This window comes from Homalodisca vitripennis, chromosome 3 (assembly GCF_021130785.1).
Source record: "Homalodisca vitripennis isolate AUS2020 chromosome 3, UT_GWSS_2.1, whole genome shotgun sequence".
Lineage (NCBI taxonomy): Eukaryota > Metazoa > Arthropoda > Insecta > Hemiptera > Cicadellidae > Homalodisca > Homalodisca vitripennis.
In genome coordinates this window covers 83,323,078-83,341,831 of record NC_060209.1, presented here as the reverse complement: position 1 = coordinate 83,341,831, position 18,754 = coordinate 83,323,078, and the positions used below count along the sequence as shown (strand labels likewise).

The 18,754-nt window shown below is 30.3% G+C and overlaps 1 protein-coding gene across 1 annotated transcript in view; it reads right to left on the bottom strand.

Moving 5' to 3' along the window:
- LOC124357121 (protein 5NUC-like) overlaps window positions 1-18,754 on the bottom strand; it is a 77,757-nt gene that overhangs the window by 32,044 nt on the left and 26,959 nt on the right. Inside the window, exon 5 of the mRNA XM_046808593.1 lies at window positions 14,927-15,090. Within this exon, the coding sequence (XP_046664549.1) occupies window positions 14,927-15,090 (164 nt within the window). The remainder of the gene's footprint in view (window positions 1-14,926; window positions 15,091-18,754) is intronic.

Here is an 18,754-nt window from a genome sequence, read left to right as displayed (position 1 = left end):
ATAACCTATAATTTATATTTTGGTTACTTAATTATGATTCAAAAGAACATGAAAAGAGATAAGAAATCCAATTGACCTAGCTACGGTGACTTTATTATAATTGTTTACAAAAGGTATGATGGGAATATAAAATTAAATGTAAGAACAGAAAACCACTACTATCTTCAGTATGAACGTATTTTTACCGAAACCATTTGCATGGTTTCAGCTGATAGAATTATTGATATTGACATTGCCATAAAGATGCGCATAGGGTTGAATCCGGTCATTAATACTAAATAACAGTGAATCACCCCATGAAACTACTCATTTGAGATATTACGATGTACATCACAAGTTTTGGATTCACATGCCTAGGTATATTCAAACGTGAAGCATATGGAATTGTGTGTATGGTAGAGAAGAAGCGAAGTGGGCATGCGTGGAAGTGAAGCCCAGTTTCCGTCTAACTTACCTCTACTAGTTAAAAAAAATAACCGATACGGCTGCTCCAAAAACATTGACTAGTTACTGATATCGAACTCATATTGAATCTCCTTAAGGTGTTCGTAAATCAGTGATTAAATCACATAAAAATCATCTTTTGAATCAATAATCCAATATCTAGGCATTGACTTGTCAGCGTGACAAACTTTACTATAATTTGCTATTAAATAGCTGCATAATCATATCTTGTGAAGTAGGTTTGACAAACTATTTGAAATAAAGTTTATGTTGCCCAATAAAAGGAAGAGTTTACTGACGTAGTGGTGTGCCAATAGCATGATTTGCCAAATCTCAATACTTCGTTAGTAAAACCATTTTCACGACAAAATTCTTCACTTTAACGATGGATTAAACCTGTAAAAATGTTACCTCGTTTTGTCACGTGATTGGCCTGTGCCTTGGTTTTGGTTTCAAATTTTACTTGGATAAGCCCACTTGCATACTAATATTTGGTCAGGTAGGCGTTGGGAATTTTCGTTTGTACAATTCTCACAGTCACTAGTTCCACCACTTGTTTTTCTTCTTTATAATTTATTTTATGAGCTCATCTCAAAAATCTTAAACAAGCACTCTTCGTTATGATACCTCTCCTGGAATACAAAAATAACCTTCGGGCATCCGTTTACCAATGTAAAATTGCAAATCCCCAGCCGTCAACGTTCTACTGTCAAACCCTTAATGCTGATCATAAATACTGAAGGTGGTTTCTAATTACACTGCAGACTCATCAATTTTCCTTCCGAATACTTCTTCAATTAGAAACATCGATTTTTAATCAAGCGCTCCTCTTTTGCTGAGTTGTGTTGTACGCATATATTCTTTACTTTAGTATTATAGAAAACACCCTACGTAAATCTATCAGCTATTTAGTTTATAATTTCCAAAATATGCCAAAGAGTCAGTCTCCGAACCGAACATAAATTAATCGCACGTCATTAATAAATATCACATATTAAAATATAAAAAAAATCAAAAGACAATAATAATAATATAATGTATGACGTATTAAATTGCTCATATAGTTTAAGGATATACGTATTTTACGTAAAACAGACAGGCAGAATAGTATGCATGTAAAACGTATTTGGTTTACATGTTTCTATTTTTAATATTTCTTTATATTGATATTAAGTAGCTCAGTGACAAGTGCCCACATGTGTAACGATATGTTACTGTAAGCTATGGTATGGAATGTGTACTGTCAATACTTCACTAGTTATACCATATACGATGTTGAAACTTAGGCTACCATCAGGTGGTATGGTTAGTGTCTGGAAATGTAGACTTGTGCTATAGTGAGCTGTAATAAAGAATGTGTTTATAATTTATATATACTTTAAAGTCTAAGTAATGCTCCTTAAGACCAATTTCTATGACTTGTTACCTGTTGTTACCTGGCTGTTGTTACCTGTTAATGTGGAAAATCTTTTTGCAAATTTGTAATTTATTCTTGAAATACGGTAATTATTAAAAGATTCTTTTAGTAAATTTGCAATACTTAAAAAGTTAAAGGTTTTATATGCATTGATTCTCTATCAAACTAATGTTGGAAGGATCCAAAAAAAGAGTCGGTTAGTACGTAATCACTATAAATTAAAGAAAGATACTTTTATGGAGTTTTAGAATTCACGTTCTTTTTATACTAAATTTTGTGATATAAGTCCTCAAATCTATTCAAAAAATATAAAATTGTGCTTCTTATGTTGACTGCGTATTTACCAAATTTCCGGTACGTGCCTTAATATTTCGAATATGATGTGGATTCGAGTAAATACATATGAACAGATAACGGTTTTGTTGATCAACCCAAGAGTGACGCTACATTTAAACTGAGCTAATGTTAAAACCAATTATGTACGCTATAATGACACAATGATGTTAAGGATACATTATGAGGATACATATCACTAACGTCTAATTATAGTTTAATAGTTTTTTAAATTAATTTTGATTAAATCCGTTGGGTTTTATTATAAAGTAGGTTTGTATTGTTACTTATATGTTATGTTCTAAATACAAAACAAATTCTTTTTCAACTTATTTAGTAACGAAATAGTTCCGTTTGAATGTGATTTATAAAAACAAATATATTAATTGGACATCATAGCTTGAATACAAATTACGAGTAAATATACTTGAGTATACCTACATACTTGCACAAATGTGACAGTTCAAAAAGGAATCAAGTGTGATACAACTTAAAAGTTTTCCGTATATGCCACTGAAATCAAAATCGTCCGCTTTAACGTGTTCAGTAATCCTATTAAAACTGTACAAAACAACACGCGGTACGGTATATAACGCACAAGTACGATTCAATACAGGATTTCAATCGTCATGCAAGGAGTAATCTGTAATTGAAATCTCTCTCTACATGCGAAAGCGTAAAGCTTCACTCGCTGAACGGTCCTGAATACATGTGCTCATATATGAGGATAGTGATTGCCAACAGTAAACTGCACTTGGCTGTGATACTAGTTGTTATCTCTTGTAAATCCTGATTCTTGTGCCCTTTTTGAGGTTGCCAACAATAAACTGTACTTGTTGTTATCTCTGACCGGTTCTGAATAAATTTGCTCATATATGAGGATAGTGATTGCCAACAGTAAACTGCACTTGGCTGTGATACTAGTTGTTATCTCTTGTAAATCCTGATTCTTGTGCCCTTTTTGAGATTGCCAACAATAAACTGTACTTGTTGTTATCTCTGACCGGTTCTGAATAAATTTGCTCATTTCTGAGGATAGTGATTGCCATATATACTGGACTGAGGATATCTACTTGACTGTGGTACTAGTTTTTATCTCTGGCCTGTCGTGAATGCACGTGTAGGATCGTGATTACCAACAGTAAAATTTATTTGACTGTGTTACTGGATTTTATGTGTGGGCTGTCCTGAATACACGTGCTCCTATATGAGGATAACGATTACCAACAGGAAAATGTACATGTCTGCGATACTAGTTGTTATGTATGACCGATTCTAAATACTTTTACTCATTTTTTAAGATAGTGATTGCCAACAGTAATATGTACTTGTATGTGATACTAGTTGTTATCTCTGGCCTGTCCTGAATGCATGTGTTCATATATGAGAATAGTGATTGCCAACAGGAAAATGTACTAGTCCCTGATACTAGTTATCTCCAGCCGGAAAGTAGTAAGGTTATGTTGATCTAACCGTATCTTTGTAAGTGTTCTTTTCGGGTGATAATTGGAGAATAAAGGTCATGTATTTAGTTCCGTACTTCTAGTATTCCTAAGTGCGTGTGAAATAATAAACTGTATTTTAGAATCGTTAGAAATCGTTAGCAAATGGGATGATCCCTAAATTGTGTGACATATACTGACAAAAAAAAGAACATTTAAACTTAAAAATCTTCATATCATGACCAATCTTAGGTGTAAAAAATTTTAAATTGCAAACTTAAAAAAAGACATTAAACAATAAACCTTTCAAGTAATATTTGTAACTCATTTATTGTTAAAGAACCAAAAACTCTATATTAAGCTATATCAGTATTAATTAATAAAACATCGTTTTATGGTGAATATTACATGTATGTTCAGTTTAACGTCCCTTATAGAGATTTATAATATATGAAACATAGTTTTAGAATACAGTGATCTACCATACTGTTTACGATTTGGTAATATAAAGGAGCTACCACAAAACAACAGATGCTATTTTATAAAACAAGATGTAAATTATTACAACAAAAAATATTTGGTTCTAAGCGCCAATGGTCAATATATGTTTAACATTAAACTATAACATTTAATAACACTGTACTTGTTAGTGAATGCAACTAACAACCTAATAAACCTTTCCTATATGAAATTATAAAATAGCAAAAAAGTGCTACAATGAATGGAAGTTGTAGCAATATGCTGAACGAATTTGGTTGTCAATATTCATACCTAGTTTATAATGTCTAGTTACTGTAGTTAAATTAAATTAGAAGATAATTGTTCCTATATATCTAGCATATTTCTTATCAGAACGGACCTACAAAGAAACTTATAGTTCACTGAGTTTTCATTAAAATGGCGAAAATATGTAGTATTATAACTTTAAAAATGTCTTAGCATGAGGGATGGTCCGGATCATTGATAAATATGTTTATTTAATAGTGTAATAAAACCTAAAAACGATTCAGTTGATTTCTGAAAAATGTTTTAATTTACTATAATAAGGTATTTTAAAATATTTAAATTAGATCTGAAGAGGAATAAGCGCAGTTGATTAACTAAAAATTGACTTTCTGCTTGCGTCGACAAGGCAGTTTAATGAATAATACATTGTACGACTTTTGAGAACCTTTGTAAAAATTAAAATATTCAACCGCTCGTGTTTTCTCTATCTCGTAGTAATGTTTAAAATTCCCTGTATTAACTGTTTCGCCTGTGTTAAAACATTTCATAAACAGATATACATGTACATTACATATAGGAGATTTAAATAGTATTCATGCAATAGAAATGTTTACAGTTGTATTCATATAGAAAATTTACTCTTTTGTAAACAAGAATAAATGATAACCTTTTTCTCAAGGGTGTGCTACCCAGAGAAATATAAAAATGTATGAAAAACAAATAAGGTTATGTAATAAACTATATAATATTACTTTTTTCACTTCATAGGCATCTGACGTCATGAGCAGAGTAAAGAGAATTACCAAACACGTATGAAAAAAGACGCTAATGGTTGTTCTAGTATAGTAAGCCTTATGAAATGACATGGTAATCTCAGGTTAGTAACCGGTATTGTGTAACATGCTCTCATCTCGTGAACGTCACAGGTCTAAGTTTAGATGAGCAGTTAATAACATTAAAGTACTTTAAAGTACACAGTATGAAATCGTTTACGAGATTTCTTGCGGATAGTTGGATGTGTAAAAGCTCTGCCATATGACAATGGCGTTGCATTTGCAGAAATTAAAGTTACGTGCAAAATTTCGAGTCTACAGCTCAATTTGCTTTAGAGAAATCCATAAGAAAACAAGTACACAGGCAGGTAGACAGACAGACAGACGAGGGATGTCGCTAGAACATTAGTTCTAGATAGCTAAGCAAAATATACGAAGTGTACAATTTATATCTCAAATCGTTCTCGATAAAGCTCCCTGTAGTTGGAGAATTGGAATAGATTATTAAAAAGAAATAACTATTTAAAATAAATGTACATGACGAGATAGTACCACTGAAGTTAGAGAGTGGAAAATATATCAATCATTTTATTACTTAACATCAATGTCCAAGTTTAGATGACTCGTTGTCTAGATAGTAGCACTAGAGTTAAGCAGCACAAATTATAAGTATTGGTGAGAAATATCGAGCTTCATAAATGTGTCTACAAAATAAAATGTTATTTTTTGTAGTACAAAAGTGAAATTATGAGTGGTGTTTGATAGAAAATCAGTTTTTTCGGTGGAACTTTCTCTTAAAGACGATATATGACGACAACCCAACTACAAGTCACTGTCTATTTAGGTGTGAGACTAGACTATAAAATCCTCCATTTTGGAACATTCTCTAAGCCATAGCTGAATATACACCTCTCAATAATCGGCAATACAAAGTAAGGAATGACAAGTACACTACTAAAATAAGTGTGGTCACGGATTATGAGAAATGTTAGGTTATGTAAGGTCTATTAATCCTCGGAATTAGTTCAAAATACATAGACCCATAGTAACTTTAACCCACAGAGATGTGCATGTGGTTTGAGGTAAAATTGAGGGACTAGAAGCTACTGCTATTCTCGTGTTGGAAACGATATTGTTAGCTCCAAGTGAGCTGCAAGAGTGCAGATGACGGCCGCAACTTCCCGACATTCCTCCGTTCGACTTTGTTGTTGTTACAAACTTAGCAACGTAGATCCTCTATTCCGGAAATTACTTTATATAAGTGTATAAAAAAAATGCGGGTAAAATGTTATCTTTACTAATAACATTAAAGTTAATGTTTAAATTTTGATTTCAGGACTAAATATACCTTATGGATATACCTACGTACACTTATGTAACTATTACCAAAATGAGTAACAACAACTTCAAACCGATTTCAGTAACTATACGAGGATGTTGCCTCAGCTAGGTCAGTAGGCATAGAAAATGATTTAGTAACAAGTAAAGGAACTTAGTAAAGAGGAATAGAAATAATAGACATATTGCTGTGGAACAAATATCCAGTATCAATGACTACAAGCCAAAATGACAGTAAACTGTCTTGCCAATAAGAAATTTTTAAATGGTTTTATAACAGTTTATTTTATGAAAGGAGATTTATAGAGACTACTTAACACACGATAATACAAAAATATAATACAGGGATTATATTTTTATAGCGATACATTTATTAGAACGATTCATTAATTTAAAGAACGATTTCCTCCTGATACATTGGGATGCTCATGATGCTCTATGTAATTTATAAACAGAATTAGGCATATTGGAAGTTCGTATTATGCCAATGTTCATGGTTCACTGTTTCATATATTAATTGCAATTGCTAAATGATCTTATTTTATGCATTACACTTGTATGAGCACTTCTGATTCCAGTGATTCATACTTCCAACACCAATGTTGAGTTTGTTGCCACGATCGAGAAAATCTTTAAAAAGTGTATATTTATGACCATTGCAATTTATTTTAGTCTTACTAGTATTTTTGTCCCATAGTTTATTATTACATTGTTTCCCGATCAAGACAATATATATATATATATATATATATATATATATATATATATATATATATAATATATATATATACATACACACACACACACACACACACACACACACACACACACACACACACATACACACACACACACACACACACACACACACACAGTTCTGAGAATCCTACTTTTGTCAAAAGAAAACAAATATTGCTTTTACAACACTATTTAATTCTATAATAAAACATATATGGCAAATTTGTATATGATATCTCCATCACAATACTGATCAAGCAGTACATGCTTAATAATTGCAACAATGTACAGTTAAAATTATATCTTTGCATGTAGGTATGTAAGTATTAGAAAAGGTTGAAAGAAGAAGTGTTGGTACTATCATACTTACTCTATGCTTTGAAGAATATACATCTACATAAATTGAAAAGTGTACTTAGGTTAATCAAACATATGGTTTTGCTGTCATAAAACAAATTTTGCACAGAATAGTTAATAGACTCTTTCAATTAATAACATTTATTTGCTGTTATTGCTGCATTTGTTATGCATTGCTGCATTCGTAACTTTATAGACTAATCGGACTTAGCCCAGAGGAATTTTCGAAATAGGAATAAGCCTATGTATCAAGAAACCCTAACAATGTCCGTGTACAATTTAAGTATAATCACACACAAACACACATTCATACGCCATTAGATTTTTTATAATAGTATAGATACTATATATTTTATTAAATATGTTTTCTGGATAACAGTTTTCATTCAGCCGGATACTTAAGCACTAATAATATGCTTGATAAATCTATATGCTAACTATTGTAACTAGTTATACGTTTCGATTCCTCAGAAATAATGACGTGGTACTCTTAGGTAATGAGACATTTCTTTCCATGTCAAGCGCGGTGTTTGTAAAGTTAAAGCAGGTGACAAAGTGAAAATCAGTTTTCTGTCAATGCTCTTTTCATAACTCATGAATAAAACAAGCAGCCATTCCTCACCTCTGCTTGACGACGTCTAGTTGTTTACAGCCTTCTCAGAGGTTCTGCTTACTGCTAGTATTCAAGACATATTGACGTTTCTTAGTTGCTCTTATCCTTATCGTTGAAAATTTTATCTAAATAATATAAAAATTACAAATAGGAAATATGTTTATTACCTAATCATCTTATTGGAGATCCTACGATTTTAAACATAGATTGTTACCTCATAAAAATCAATTTACATAAGAGTATAACGAGGGGTTGGTTTTAACTGCTATTGGCCAGTTTGTAATAGGTGAATAAACTGGTTCCATGATGGTATATTGCCTATAAAATACTCATCCAGACCTAAAGAAACTACGAAGTGTTTCTGTTTTTAATTTAATTTACGGGACATATGGCCTCACGAGACTATGCGAAGTCTTTAGTTTACGTTATATGTTTATAAATATTTAAAGGGATTTTACTTAAAGAGTGGAAATCTGTTGTTATATGTACATATGTATAGATGTGGCCTAAGAAATTTATGTAATTTTAAAGTTCCTAAAACAAATTTAAACTTTTACGCAAATGCATTTAATTATATGCATTTTAACAAACTTGTTTAACAAACTTTCAAAAAACATAAAAAATACTAAATAAGTACAATATGTCTCAGAAATATAAGTTTTTTAAATCTGTACAGATGTGGTGTAGATAATCTTTTTGCAATTGTCCATTAGGATGAATTACTTTTAATATGTATATGAATAGATTATATTAAGAATTAATTTGTATTAATAGAACGTAAAAAGCAATATATTTAATATTAATCTTTTAAATGTTATTCTTTATATTTTTGTTTGTTCGTGTTTTTAAAAATGCTGAATAAAAATGCTTTGATACTTATGTACAAGCACATATAAAATAGAACCAATTTAATGTATAAATTATTAATTCTCGTCTTACTCTTAAGTAATAATTTTTTATGTTTGACGAAGAGGGAAAAACTTGTCATTGTGTCCTTAAGTTTACCAGACCTAAAGAAACTACGAAGTGTTTCTGTTTTTAATTCAATTTACGGGACATATGGCCTCACGAGACTATGCGAAGTCTTTAGTTTACGTTATATGTTTATAAATATTTAAAGGGATTTTACTTAAAGAGTGGAAATCTGTTGTTATATGTACATATGTATAGATGTGGCCTAAGAAATTTATGTAATTTTAAAGTTCCTAAAACAAATTTAAACTTTTACGCAAATGCATTTAATTATATGCATTTTAACAAACTTGTTTAACAAACTTTCAAAAAACATAAAAAATACTAAATAAGTACAATATGCCTCAGAAATATAAGTTTTTTAAATCTGTACAGATGTGGTGTAGATAATCTTTTTGCAATTGTCCATTAGGATGAATTACTTTTAATATGTATATGAATAGATTATATTAAGAATTAATTTGTATTAATAGAACGTAAAAAGCAATATATTTAATTAATCTTTTAAATGTTATTCTTTATATTTTTGTTTGTTCGTGTTTTTAAAAATGCTGAATAAAAATGCTTTGATACTTATGTACAAGCACATATAAAATAGAACCAATTTAATGTATAAATTATTAATTCTCGTCTTACTCTTAAGTAATAATTTTTTATGTTTGACGAAGAGGGAAAAACTTGTCATTGTGTCCTTAAGTTTACCATATCAAAAGAATTCTTTTTCACTTATGTTATGTGCTAAGAGACGGAATCCCTAAACAGGTTTTGCCTTTGGGAGCCTATTTTGCTCTTAGACGTTTAAAATTATATTAAAATAAAATTGTTAAGTACACTTTTAGTGTTAGGTATTTCATTTGATTGTCATGTTGCACTTATTAAATTACTGTTAAAGTGAAATAAATAAATAACCTATTCCTCTATTTATTACCTTGAGAAATTTCGTAATTTTAATCAAGATATGACAGTGGTCTTATTTAAGCCAAGTAAACACTTTTTGTTCTGGCTAGTAAACTGTCATTAATGTTTTTACTCTCAGCATTAGATACTGCTAAAAATACACTTGTACATTTGTACATCATTAATTTAGGTAAAAGTTACAAACAGTCAGTGCAGAAAGTTTTCAGCAAATAAATTACCAAGAAACTTGTAAGCTTTGAAGGCCTACTTTATAAAATAATGTTAATTTGTTTTATCTTAACTTTATAAATTTAAATATTGTCTCATACCAAAAGCATTTTAAATAAAATTAACATTCACAATCATTTACTGCGTAGCTTGCTTATTGTCGGTGATGTTTTCACTCGATGACTCACAAGGTACACATGTCATTTGGGCCCTGGCGTGCACTGTTACATTTGTAACAGTCATCTGCAATGTAACCTTTTGCTTATGGTACAGCGAACTTCGGTACCTAAAGTTATAGTTTGCTTAGCATACAAAATCCTCATGGATTTATTCTTATCAGTAGCATGTTTAAAAGTAAGGGATACGCCACACTAAGTGTCAAGTAACAGATTTTGCTATCTTGGATATCAACATGATAAATCCAAACTTTTGTTTATTAAGTTTGGTTTCAAAGCAGTGTTTAAATAACAATAGTCAACACATCTACAGAATACATGACGTGTTAATATGTTGCATGCAAAATCCCATAAATCATACGGTTTGTTTACTAATTTATTTATTTTATTATGTTCTAATTACCATCATGGTTCCCCATACAACCAATTTAATAATGAAGAAGACGCATTGGATCATAGGAAAAAAAATTACTATCACTGGTAAATGAGTAAAAACTCTCCAATACTAATTTTATTATTGGAAGGCCTTTGGTTACCCATAAGGTACTCATGGTTACCATGATTATACGTATATTTGATAAGGCGGATCCAAGTCTCACTGTTTTTCACTAAGAACTCAGTGTTTCACATATATAAATGCAACTTCATGCACAATATCAAGTCTATAGGTCAGTTCGTTTTCGAAATGTCGTCGTGCGACAGACAAAGAGGCAGACGTAAGGACAAAAAGTTTTCCAGCACCACGAGTGATAGGCTTCGTTAAAGCTCAGCCTTTTAAGTGCCCCAACTTATTATGGACAATTTCTGTAAATTGATGCTGTAAAACTTTGTGTGGCATAAGTGATTTAAGTATGTATCATGTGCTCAGCAGTTAATTAAGAGTTACATTTGAAAAAGATATTCTATTAGGTAAAATAATATGCGATGATAATTAAACTGTAAAATACAGTAAATTAAATTTAAATGTATTAATATGAAGAAGACAAATTAACTATTCATATTGAATTGTTTGGTTGCGTGCCACTAGGTCTGCGTTATAAATGTTTAACAAGTTGTATAAGTTGAGTTATGGATGGTGATCTAATCTGTCAATAATACATCATAGTCGCTTGGTCTGTCATAAATATTGCCATGTTATTGTATAAACAAACAAATTGTCGGTGCACGACATATAGCGACGAATAGCTATCACCGTCATTTCGATCCGTGGTCAGGATCCTGGATAAATTACTTAGTTTAACGGATCATTTGCTTTGGAGGGATTCGTCAATGAATACAATTTTCTCAAAGGATCGATAAACCCTTATTATTAACGTCACAGATTTTATTTTATACTGTGCAATGATAATGCAGAACTCTTTTTGTTATCAAATAAGCTTTTTCAGTGAGTATGAATCACACTGAAATGCCCATATCACTGGAATCACCTTTTATCCACTTCAAATTGGGGCGTTATAAGTTTTAAAAACTACATAACTGTGATAACTCTTTAGCTTACATATTGTAAAATTAATGTTTTCTTATGTAAAAAGTAATTAAACAATGTAATATTCGTTTAAATGAGATGTAAAATAAAATAAAGTGTTGGGCTATTTTAGTGGTATACTTCTTATTCGTTTTTGCTATTACAGAGGGTACTTCTAGAGCCAGTTACTGATTTGATAAAGTATATGTTTTATCATCATTATCAAATATTTAGAACTAAAATAATACATTCGCCATAACTCCTTTTTACCAAGATAAAAAAATTGGATGTTGGATTTGTTATCTATGTGAAACAAAACATTATCTTTGAAACTTCGTAGTAGGATCAATAGTTTTTGAGGTATTTTGTATTAAAAGTGTTAAATGATGCCATTTTGAAAGGTAAACTGATACTATACATTAATGTTTTAGCTAATGGCCTTCTGATAAGGTTAGAATAACCGAGAAGTTTCAAGCTCTCCGAACTAAAACGTTTCAGATGTAATTTATAAAAATAAAAATCTCATAAAGACAGATAGGCAGACAGCAAACTATTTAGGTTATTAATATATACATATATAATTTTTGAACTTAGTAATATCGCACAAACCTAATTTACCACCGAAAATAATGACAATATACTCCCGAAAACACACTAACTCAATGATTTAGCTATGTATCTTTATTAGTAAGATTACAAGCTTGCTTGTATTGAAGTAACATTGACTTTACCCAAATTAAGAACTTGGAACTTTCAGTGTAAAAATCCTTTCCAACTCCTTCACTGACTCGATTAAGGCTGGTATCATGAAAATGATCTTGAGAGAATAATTCCATCTTCCAGATTTCCTACATTGATAACAAATTCCGGTTTTAAGATTCGTTTTTTATTAAATACAGCTTTACTTAAATGTAATAATTTTCCTGTTCAGTTGTATACGCTCCATTAGTTACAGCTCATGCTAAGGTTAATTAATAATTGAAACCAATGTGTGATTGAAGTTTAATATATGTCATACTGACCTAGTTGTTTCTGTGCATACTCGCATCTTTTGGAATTTCAGACTGTCTACAACTAAGAGCATTATAAAAGTATAAAATATTTCAACGAGTCTTAAGGTAAGAGTAGGTAATTTAAGAAAGTATAATTGAATTTGGGTAGGTCGAGGAAAAATTGATGGTTTAGATATATATTAAAGGAGTAACTGACGAATTATTCCTCTATCCGGCATGTATTTGCAGTGTGAAATTGCAGTAAATATTCTCATAACGTATATCTGGTAGTCTGGCGACTCTAACAGATCTAATTGTGTCATGGATACGATGTGTGATATACTGATTGTGAAATAAGCAGTCTTCAAGTAACAGATATTGTGATTGCATCAATTCTCACACAAGGATGTTTACAGATACAAACATAACAGTCAATCCCTCTTAACAACGAATGTTGTACAGCTCTCAAGTTGATGATGTTTATCTAGGCATTCCTTAGACATGACAATAGTAAGCTCTGAGTTATCTAGTTAGTAATTACTACTATACGAACTTTATTAATTTCAACACAAGACAACTGACAAGCCACTGCAATGGCTTGTTATTTAGATGGAAGATAGCAACTGCGGCATGACTTTTGCTTTGTACAATTGTCAAGGCAGTGAAAACTAATCCATATTATAACTTTTATTATATCAAAGTGCTGGTGCATGGAGGTTTGTTGAGACAAGAAAATCAGATATGAATCAGCTGTGTTTACTACTTTCATTCAACGGTAAGCTATTCAGATACATAGACCATCATTCAGTGAAGTGAGGTAGTATATTTATATGTTACGCATAATAACACGCGTAGGTACGTTAGTGTAAGGTCATATACACGTATTAACTTACCTCACTGACTTTATAGCGATTTAACTCGGTAAAGAGCGCGTTAAAGTGAAAGAGATAGCCAAATACTGGTAACGTAGGAAACAGGGCGAGCCTAACACTGATTTTATGCTAATTTATTCCAGGGATCAGAGAAGGACTAGGATAACTCGCAGGATTATTCGTTTCAAAATCTTGGCAACCTTAATAAAGAGAAAATTATGGACTGGAATCCCCACACAACGGTTTGGCAGAGGCTATAATCCTTTCGCTCAGATGAAAGTTCTGATTTAATAAAAACCTTCTTAGAGGTAGAACTTTGTTTAATATCAACAGTAGTATGACTCGAATTTACGAATATAAATGTTATGCATATGTACCAATAAAAAATTAATTATATTATTAAATAATCATAGCAATATTTTAACTTTGGGTGTACATTATATAATGTTTACAAACCCATATAATTTTAAAGGCATAATATGAAATACAGTACGGGTGCAACTTTGGTCGATTGTATGGAAACATAAATCTTTAATTTATAAATAGAATTTTAATAGTAGTAACACGTTGAAAATTGTGACAAAAACTTTCTTGTTCCTTAACCACAATAATTTGGTTTTTTTATCTTGTTAAATTTCTGGATATAGCAGATAAAACTGTTTCCGTCATAAAATTTAAGTTAGTACTCAATTTAATTTTACGAACAATAAGGTAACGTCAAGATTATTCTATGTTATTTTTGATTCATCTTTAATTAGATTTTCGAGTTTTATGGATACTATTAAGTTATATATGCATAAGTATACAAGTGTTACTGGGGAATTGAGTTTATTATTAATCACTTAAAATTGTGTCTTGAAGTATGTTTTTAAATTAACTATTTTGGAACTAAGAATAAAAATATGATCAAACAATTAGAGTTTAAGAAGTAAATTAGAACTTTCCAAAAAGAAATAACCAAGTTATGCATCTGTACTGCCATAATGCTGCTTTTCCCAGTGAAAAATATTATAATCGTTTTACACATATACTCACTCGGTCCAACCACCGATTACTAGTTTAACAGTTAGTATAGAATTTTAATTAGTGATCGTGTGAAACTTATAATAGGAAAGTCAGTTCAAATACAATTAAAATACTCACGTAATCGACGTAGGAATCCGTGATTAAATTGCCTATGTTGCACTCAGCTAATTTACACTTCGTGTTATCATTGTCCAGAAGAACGCTTGTGTATCCCATGATTTGGTGAGTAGTGGCGGACATGTTCTGTACGTAAGGCTCCAACGTTTTAAGAATCTCAGTATCTGAAAAATATCCAGTTCGGTTGAAAATGTTAAATAAATAGTAAATGAACAAAAAGAAAAAAAGTTTACAATTTTGAACCTAACGGAAATTAAAACATATACTGATTATAATAAATATTAAGTTGAATCTATAAATTAGTATTTGTATGTCAATTACAACAATCATTCATAAATTATAATAAAGTTATATTATATATGTATGGAATAAATACATCAAATTTGTAAATACCTACTCCAAAAAAGTGGTCATAACATTTTCGGTACATTCCATCATGGCAAAGACACTTTTTTTAATAACACAGAGCGATGTGCATCCATGTACTTGATCCATTGACCTACTGTGTCACAGATATTGGTAGGATACACGATATTTTATTAGTGATTATTTTGACGCAGCGTTAAATATACGTTAAATAATTTTTAGTTTCAGTGTAGATTAACAAATATTTGTCTATGAGCAACTGCTTTGTTACAAATATATCATGGGAAAGCTAGTGTTGAATTATTTTAAAGTTTAAATTAATATGATATACGCTTTAAAAAAACTCTTGTAAATAAATTCACCTAGATTAAATATGTATCGTAGATTAATCTGTCATTAAGGTAGTGCAAGGCACATTTAAATGATAATACCACATTTATAATTAAAAGGCATATCCTAAAAAATTTTTATAGAATATAAATAAAATATAATTAGATGTTTTATACTGGAAAAGGTTAATAATGGCTATTCAAAACAATTTGTCATTCTAATTCCTTTTATTTACCTTTTTAATAGCTTGAATTTGATGAATGTATTGGTCGATGTGCACTGAGTTGTGTTAATTGTATATTTGCTCCCCTTCAATGTATTAATCATTGTTCATTTCATTTGGATGATAATTTTTGAGATTTATATTCTACCAAAACAGAAAAAAGTTATAAACATGATTCTGAATATAAATTAGCGTAACGTATCAAAAAGATCTTGATAAATACATTAAAGGAAACCCCGATGTAACGATTTTTCTCGTTATCACGAATTACACCTTCTTATGTTTTGACATTGCCAATTTTCATCGGGATTTTATCAGTGGAAGTTTTGACATAATTTATAAGGTGTTATTATATTTTTGGACGTGTTTGTAAAAACAGTTGTAAGTTTCAGTTTTGTCACTAATATGGTGAAATCCAAACCACTAAAATAAAGAAGTTAGTCGACGTTTAAAAACTTCTAGCTTGATACCAATTGAAATTTTTAACTTCTTCATATCAGCCTTTACTTAAACCAATGATTACTGCCTACTACGTACAATATTTTGTTCATCAGACATCAACTTTAGTATTACTGGTTTAAAAGCATCTTCCAAAAATATTCCCAGTTATCTTAAAGAATGACTAATTAATAATTATATTTATTGGTTGGATATCATATAATTTGTTTAAAGTTTGTTTTTGACGTGGAAGGTTTGAAAGTATAATAGGGTTTCGGACTTATGCCATCATTATATATAAAACAATATACTATACGTCTCGAGGATTTAAAAATATCCTCTTCATCAGCTGTAAAAAGATCTTCAGATATTCAAAAACAATAACAAAAATTCTATTACCACATTTTTAATGCCTCAGGGTCTTTTTTCACCTGAAGAAAGGATCAAACAGATTCCAATACTCAAAATGAAGTTGTATATTTTTTTGTAACACGCAGCGATGCAAATGTCCTAAGTTTGAAACTCTTAGAAATTTTATTTAAAACTCACGGTGGAACCGGTTAGAACTAGCATAGGAACATGCAATCCAGGCACTGTTATAATGGGATCTGCCATTACGCTGGAATAAGTAGCAAGTAACTTCAAGTTTGATCTAGTGGAAGAAGTCCAGCAAATTTGCAAGTAGTAAAAGCCTTACGGCGTATTTTCTGTTGTTTATTGATTTATTTCTGTATTTTTTTCAATATTAAATAACAAGTTATGAGAGCTATCAAAAATTTAGATTTCATTTTGATATCAACAAAAACCAAGTGCGATTTATCCATATCCTTTTTTAACACATCTTGATTTGTTTAATGACCTAAATAATAAATGATAAAGATTACGTTTAAAAGTTCCATAAATTACCCGTTATTTTTGTATAAATTATGTGATACGTATGTATTACTGCAAGAAAGAGGTTGCTTTAAAATAAAAAAAAACATGTTATGGCCAAGAATAAAAGTTGATAATAAAGGTTATAATTTCTGTTGTGACATAACATTTATTTTTATTTAATATCCGTCACAGTATTAAAATTTATATGCTCAAGTTATTTTGAACTATATGAATAAATATAGAAATGAATTGAATACGTTGTATCCATCTCTGTTAGAGAGCTTTGAATAGTATTTTCAATATCAAGAATTCTCTTTTCATAACGTATTAGAATTTATTACAGCCAAGTAGATTCTTCACATGTTTATGGTAATATTTATGTAGGCCAATAAAACATTTTAAACTAGGTTCAATTGCATTACTTTAACATCATTTATCACTAAACTTCCTGATAAGATGAGACAGTGTAAATTATCTCTCATTTCTAACCCAAACAGTACGGTGTATCGTATTTAAATGCGATACAATATAAATAAATACCTTTAAATTCATATTGTTTAATATTAATACGTGTAACTGCGACTGAAATAAATGTAAGCTGCTTATAATATTAATACTAAAAAAGTATTCGATTGATTCATTTGTTAACATGAATATGTCATAATTATTTGTAATTGTATTCAAACAGTATTATCTCTGATACAACAAAACACATTTATCTCGTAATATCAATATCACTTTCTAAACACGCAGAATGTGTATATTTCATGTGTAGGTGTAACCTGGGATACCCATTTTATAATATGGTTTAAGGTTTATCTATACAGTGATGAAGGTATAATATCTTTTTAACTAATAATGTGTTAATATATTACAATTACTAGAAAGTCTCCCTATCTTGAAATCTGATATAAATAATGTAGGTACTTATAAAGTGTTTTAAATGTTCTCTATTTTACATTATTTTAAATGACGATCTGTATTGTGGAATAACCGAGAACAACCTTTTCACGAATAGATATAAACAGCACCCATACTGAAACACTTGTTGTTACGGCTTACAAACAGCGTCACATCGGATTAAACACAATCGTTCCTGGTCAGACTGTAATTTGTTAGAAATTATGGCAGTAACACCGTTATCTAGTATAGCCACTACGTTATCGTATACTTCTTAATACCTTTTGTAGCCGTTATCTAGAAGCGTTGCGATATAACCTAAGCTTCATTAGAATAAAACATTATTACATAATCATCGAACTGGAAAATTCTTCCGAATGGGTGTACTATGCCAACAGTTTTTAATATATCTATCCCTTTGAAAATTGTAAACCAATATATTACAGCTTTGAAATATGAACACATATTGTAAGATATAATATGTTTTAAACACTTAAATAATTAAGCCACGAGTTGTATCCTTAATATTTGCAGTATAAAAAGCTTTAGATTAAAAAAATTAGATCCATTACAAATATTTTGTTTCCTGCATTCTTTAACTGCAAAACTAAACCCTTCTTTAGATTAAAAATATTTAAATTGTATCTCCTGTGTGTTTCTATAGCTTAGTTTGCATCTCTCCCACCAGTTGTTAA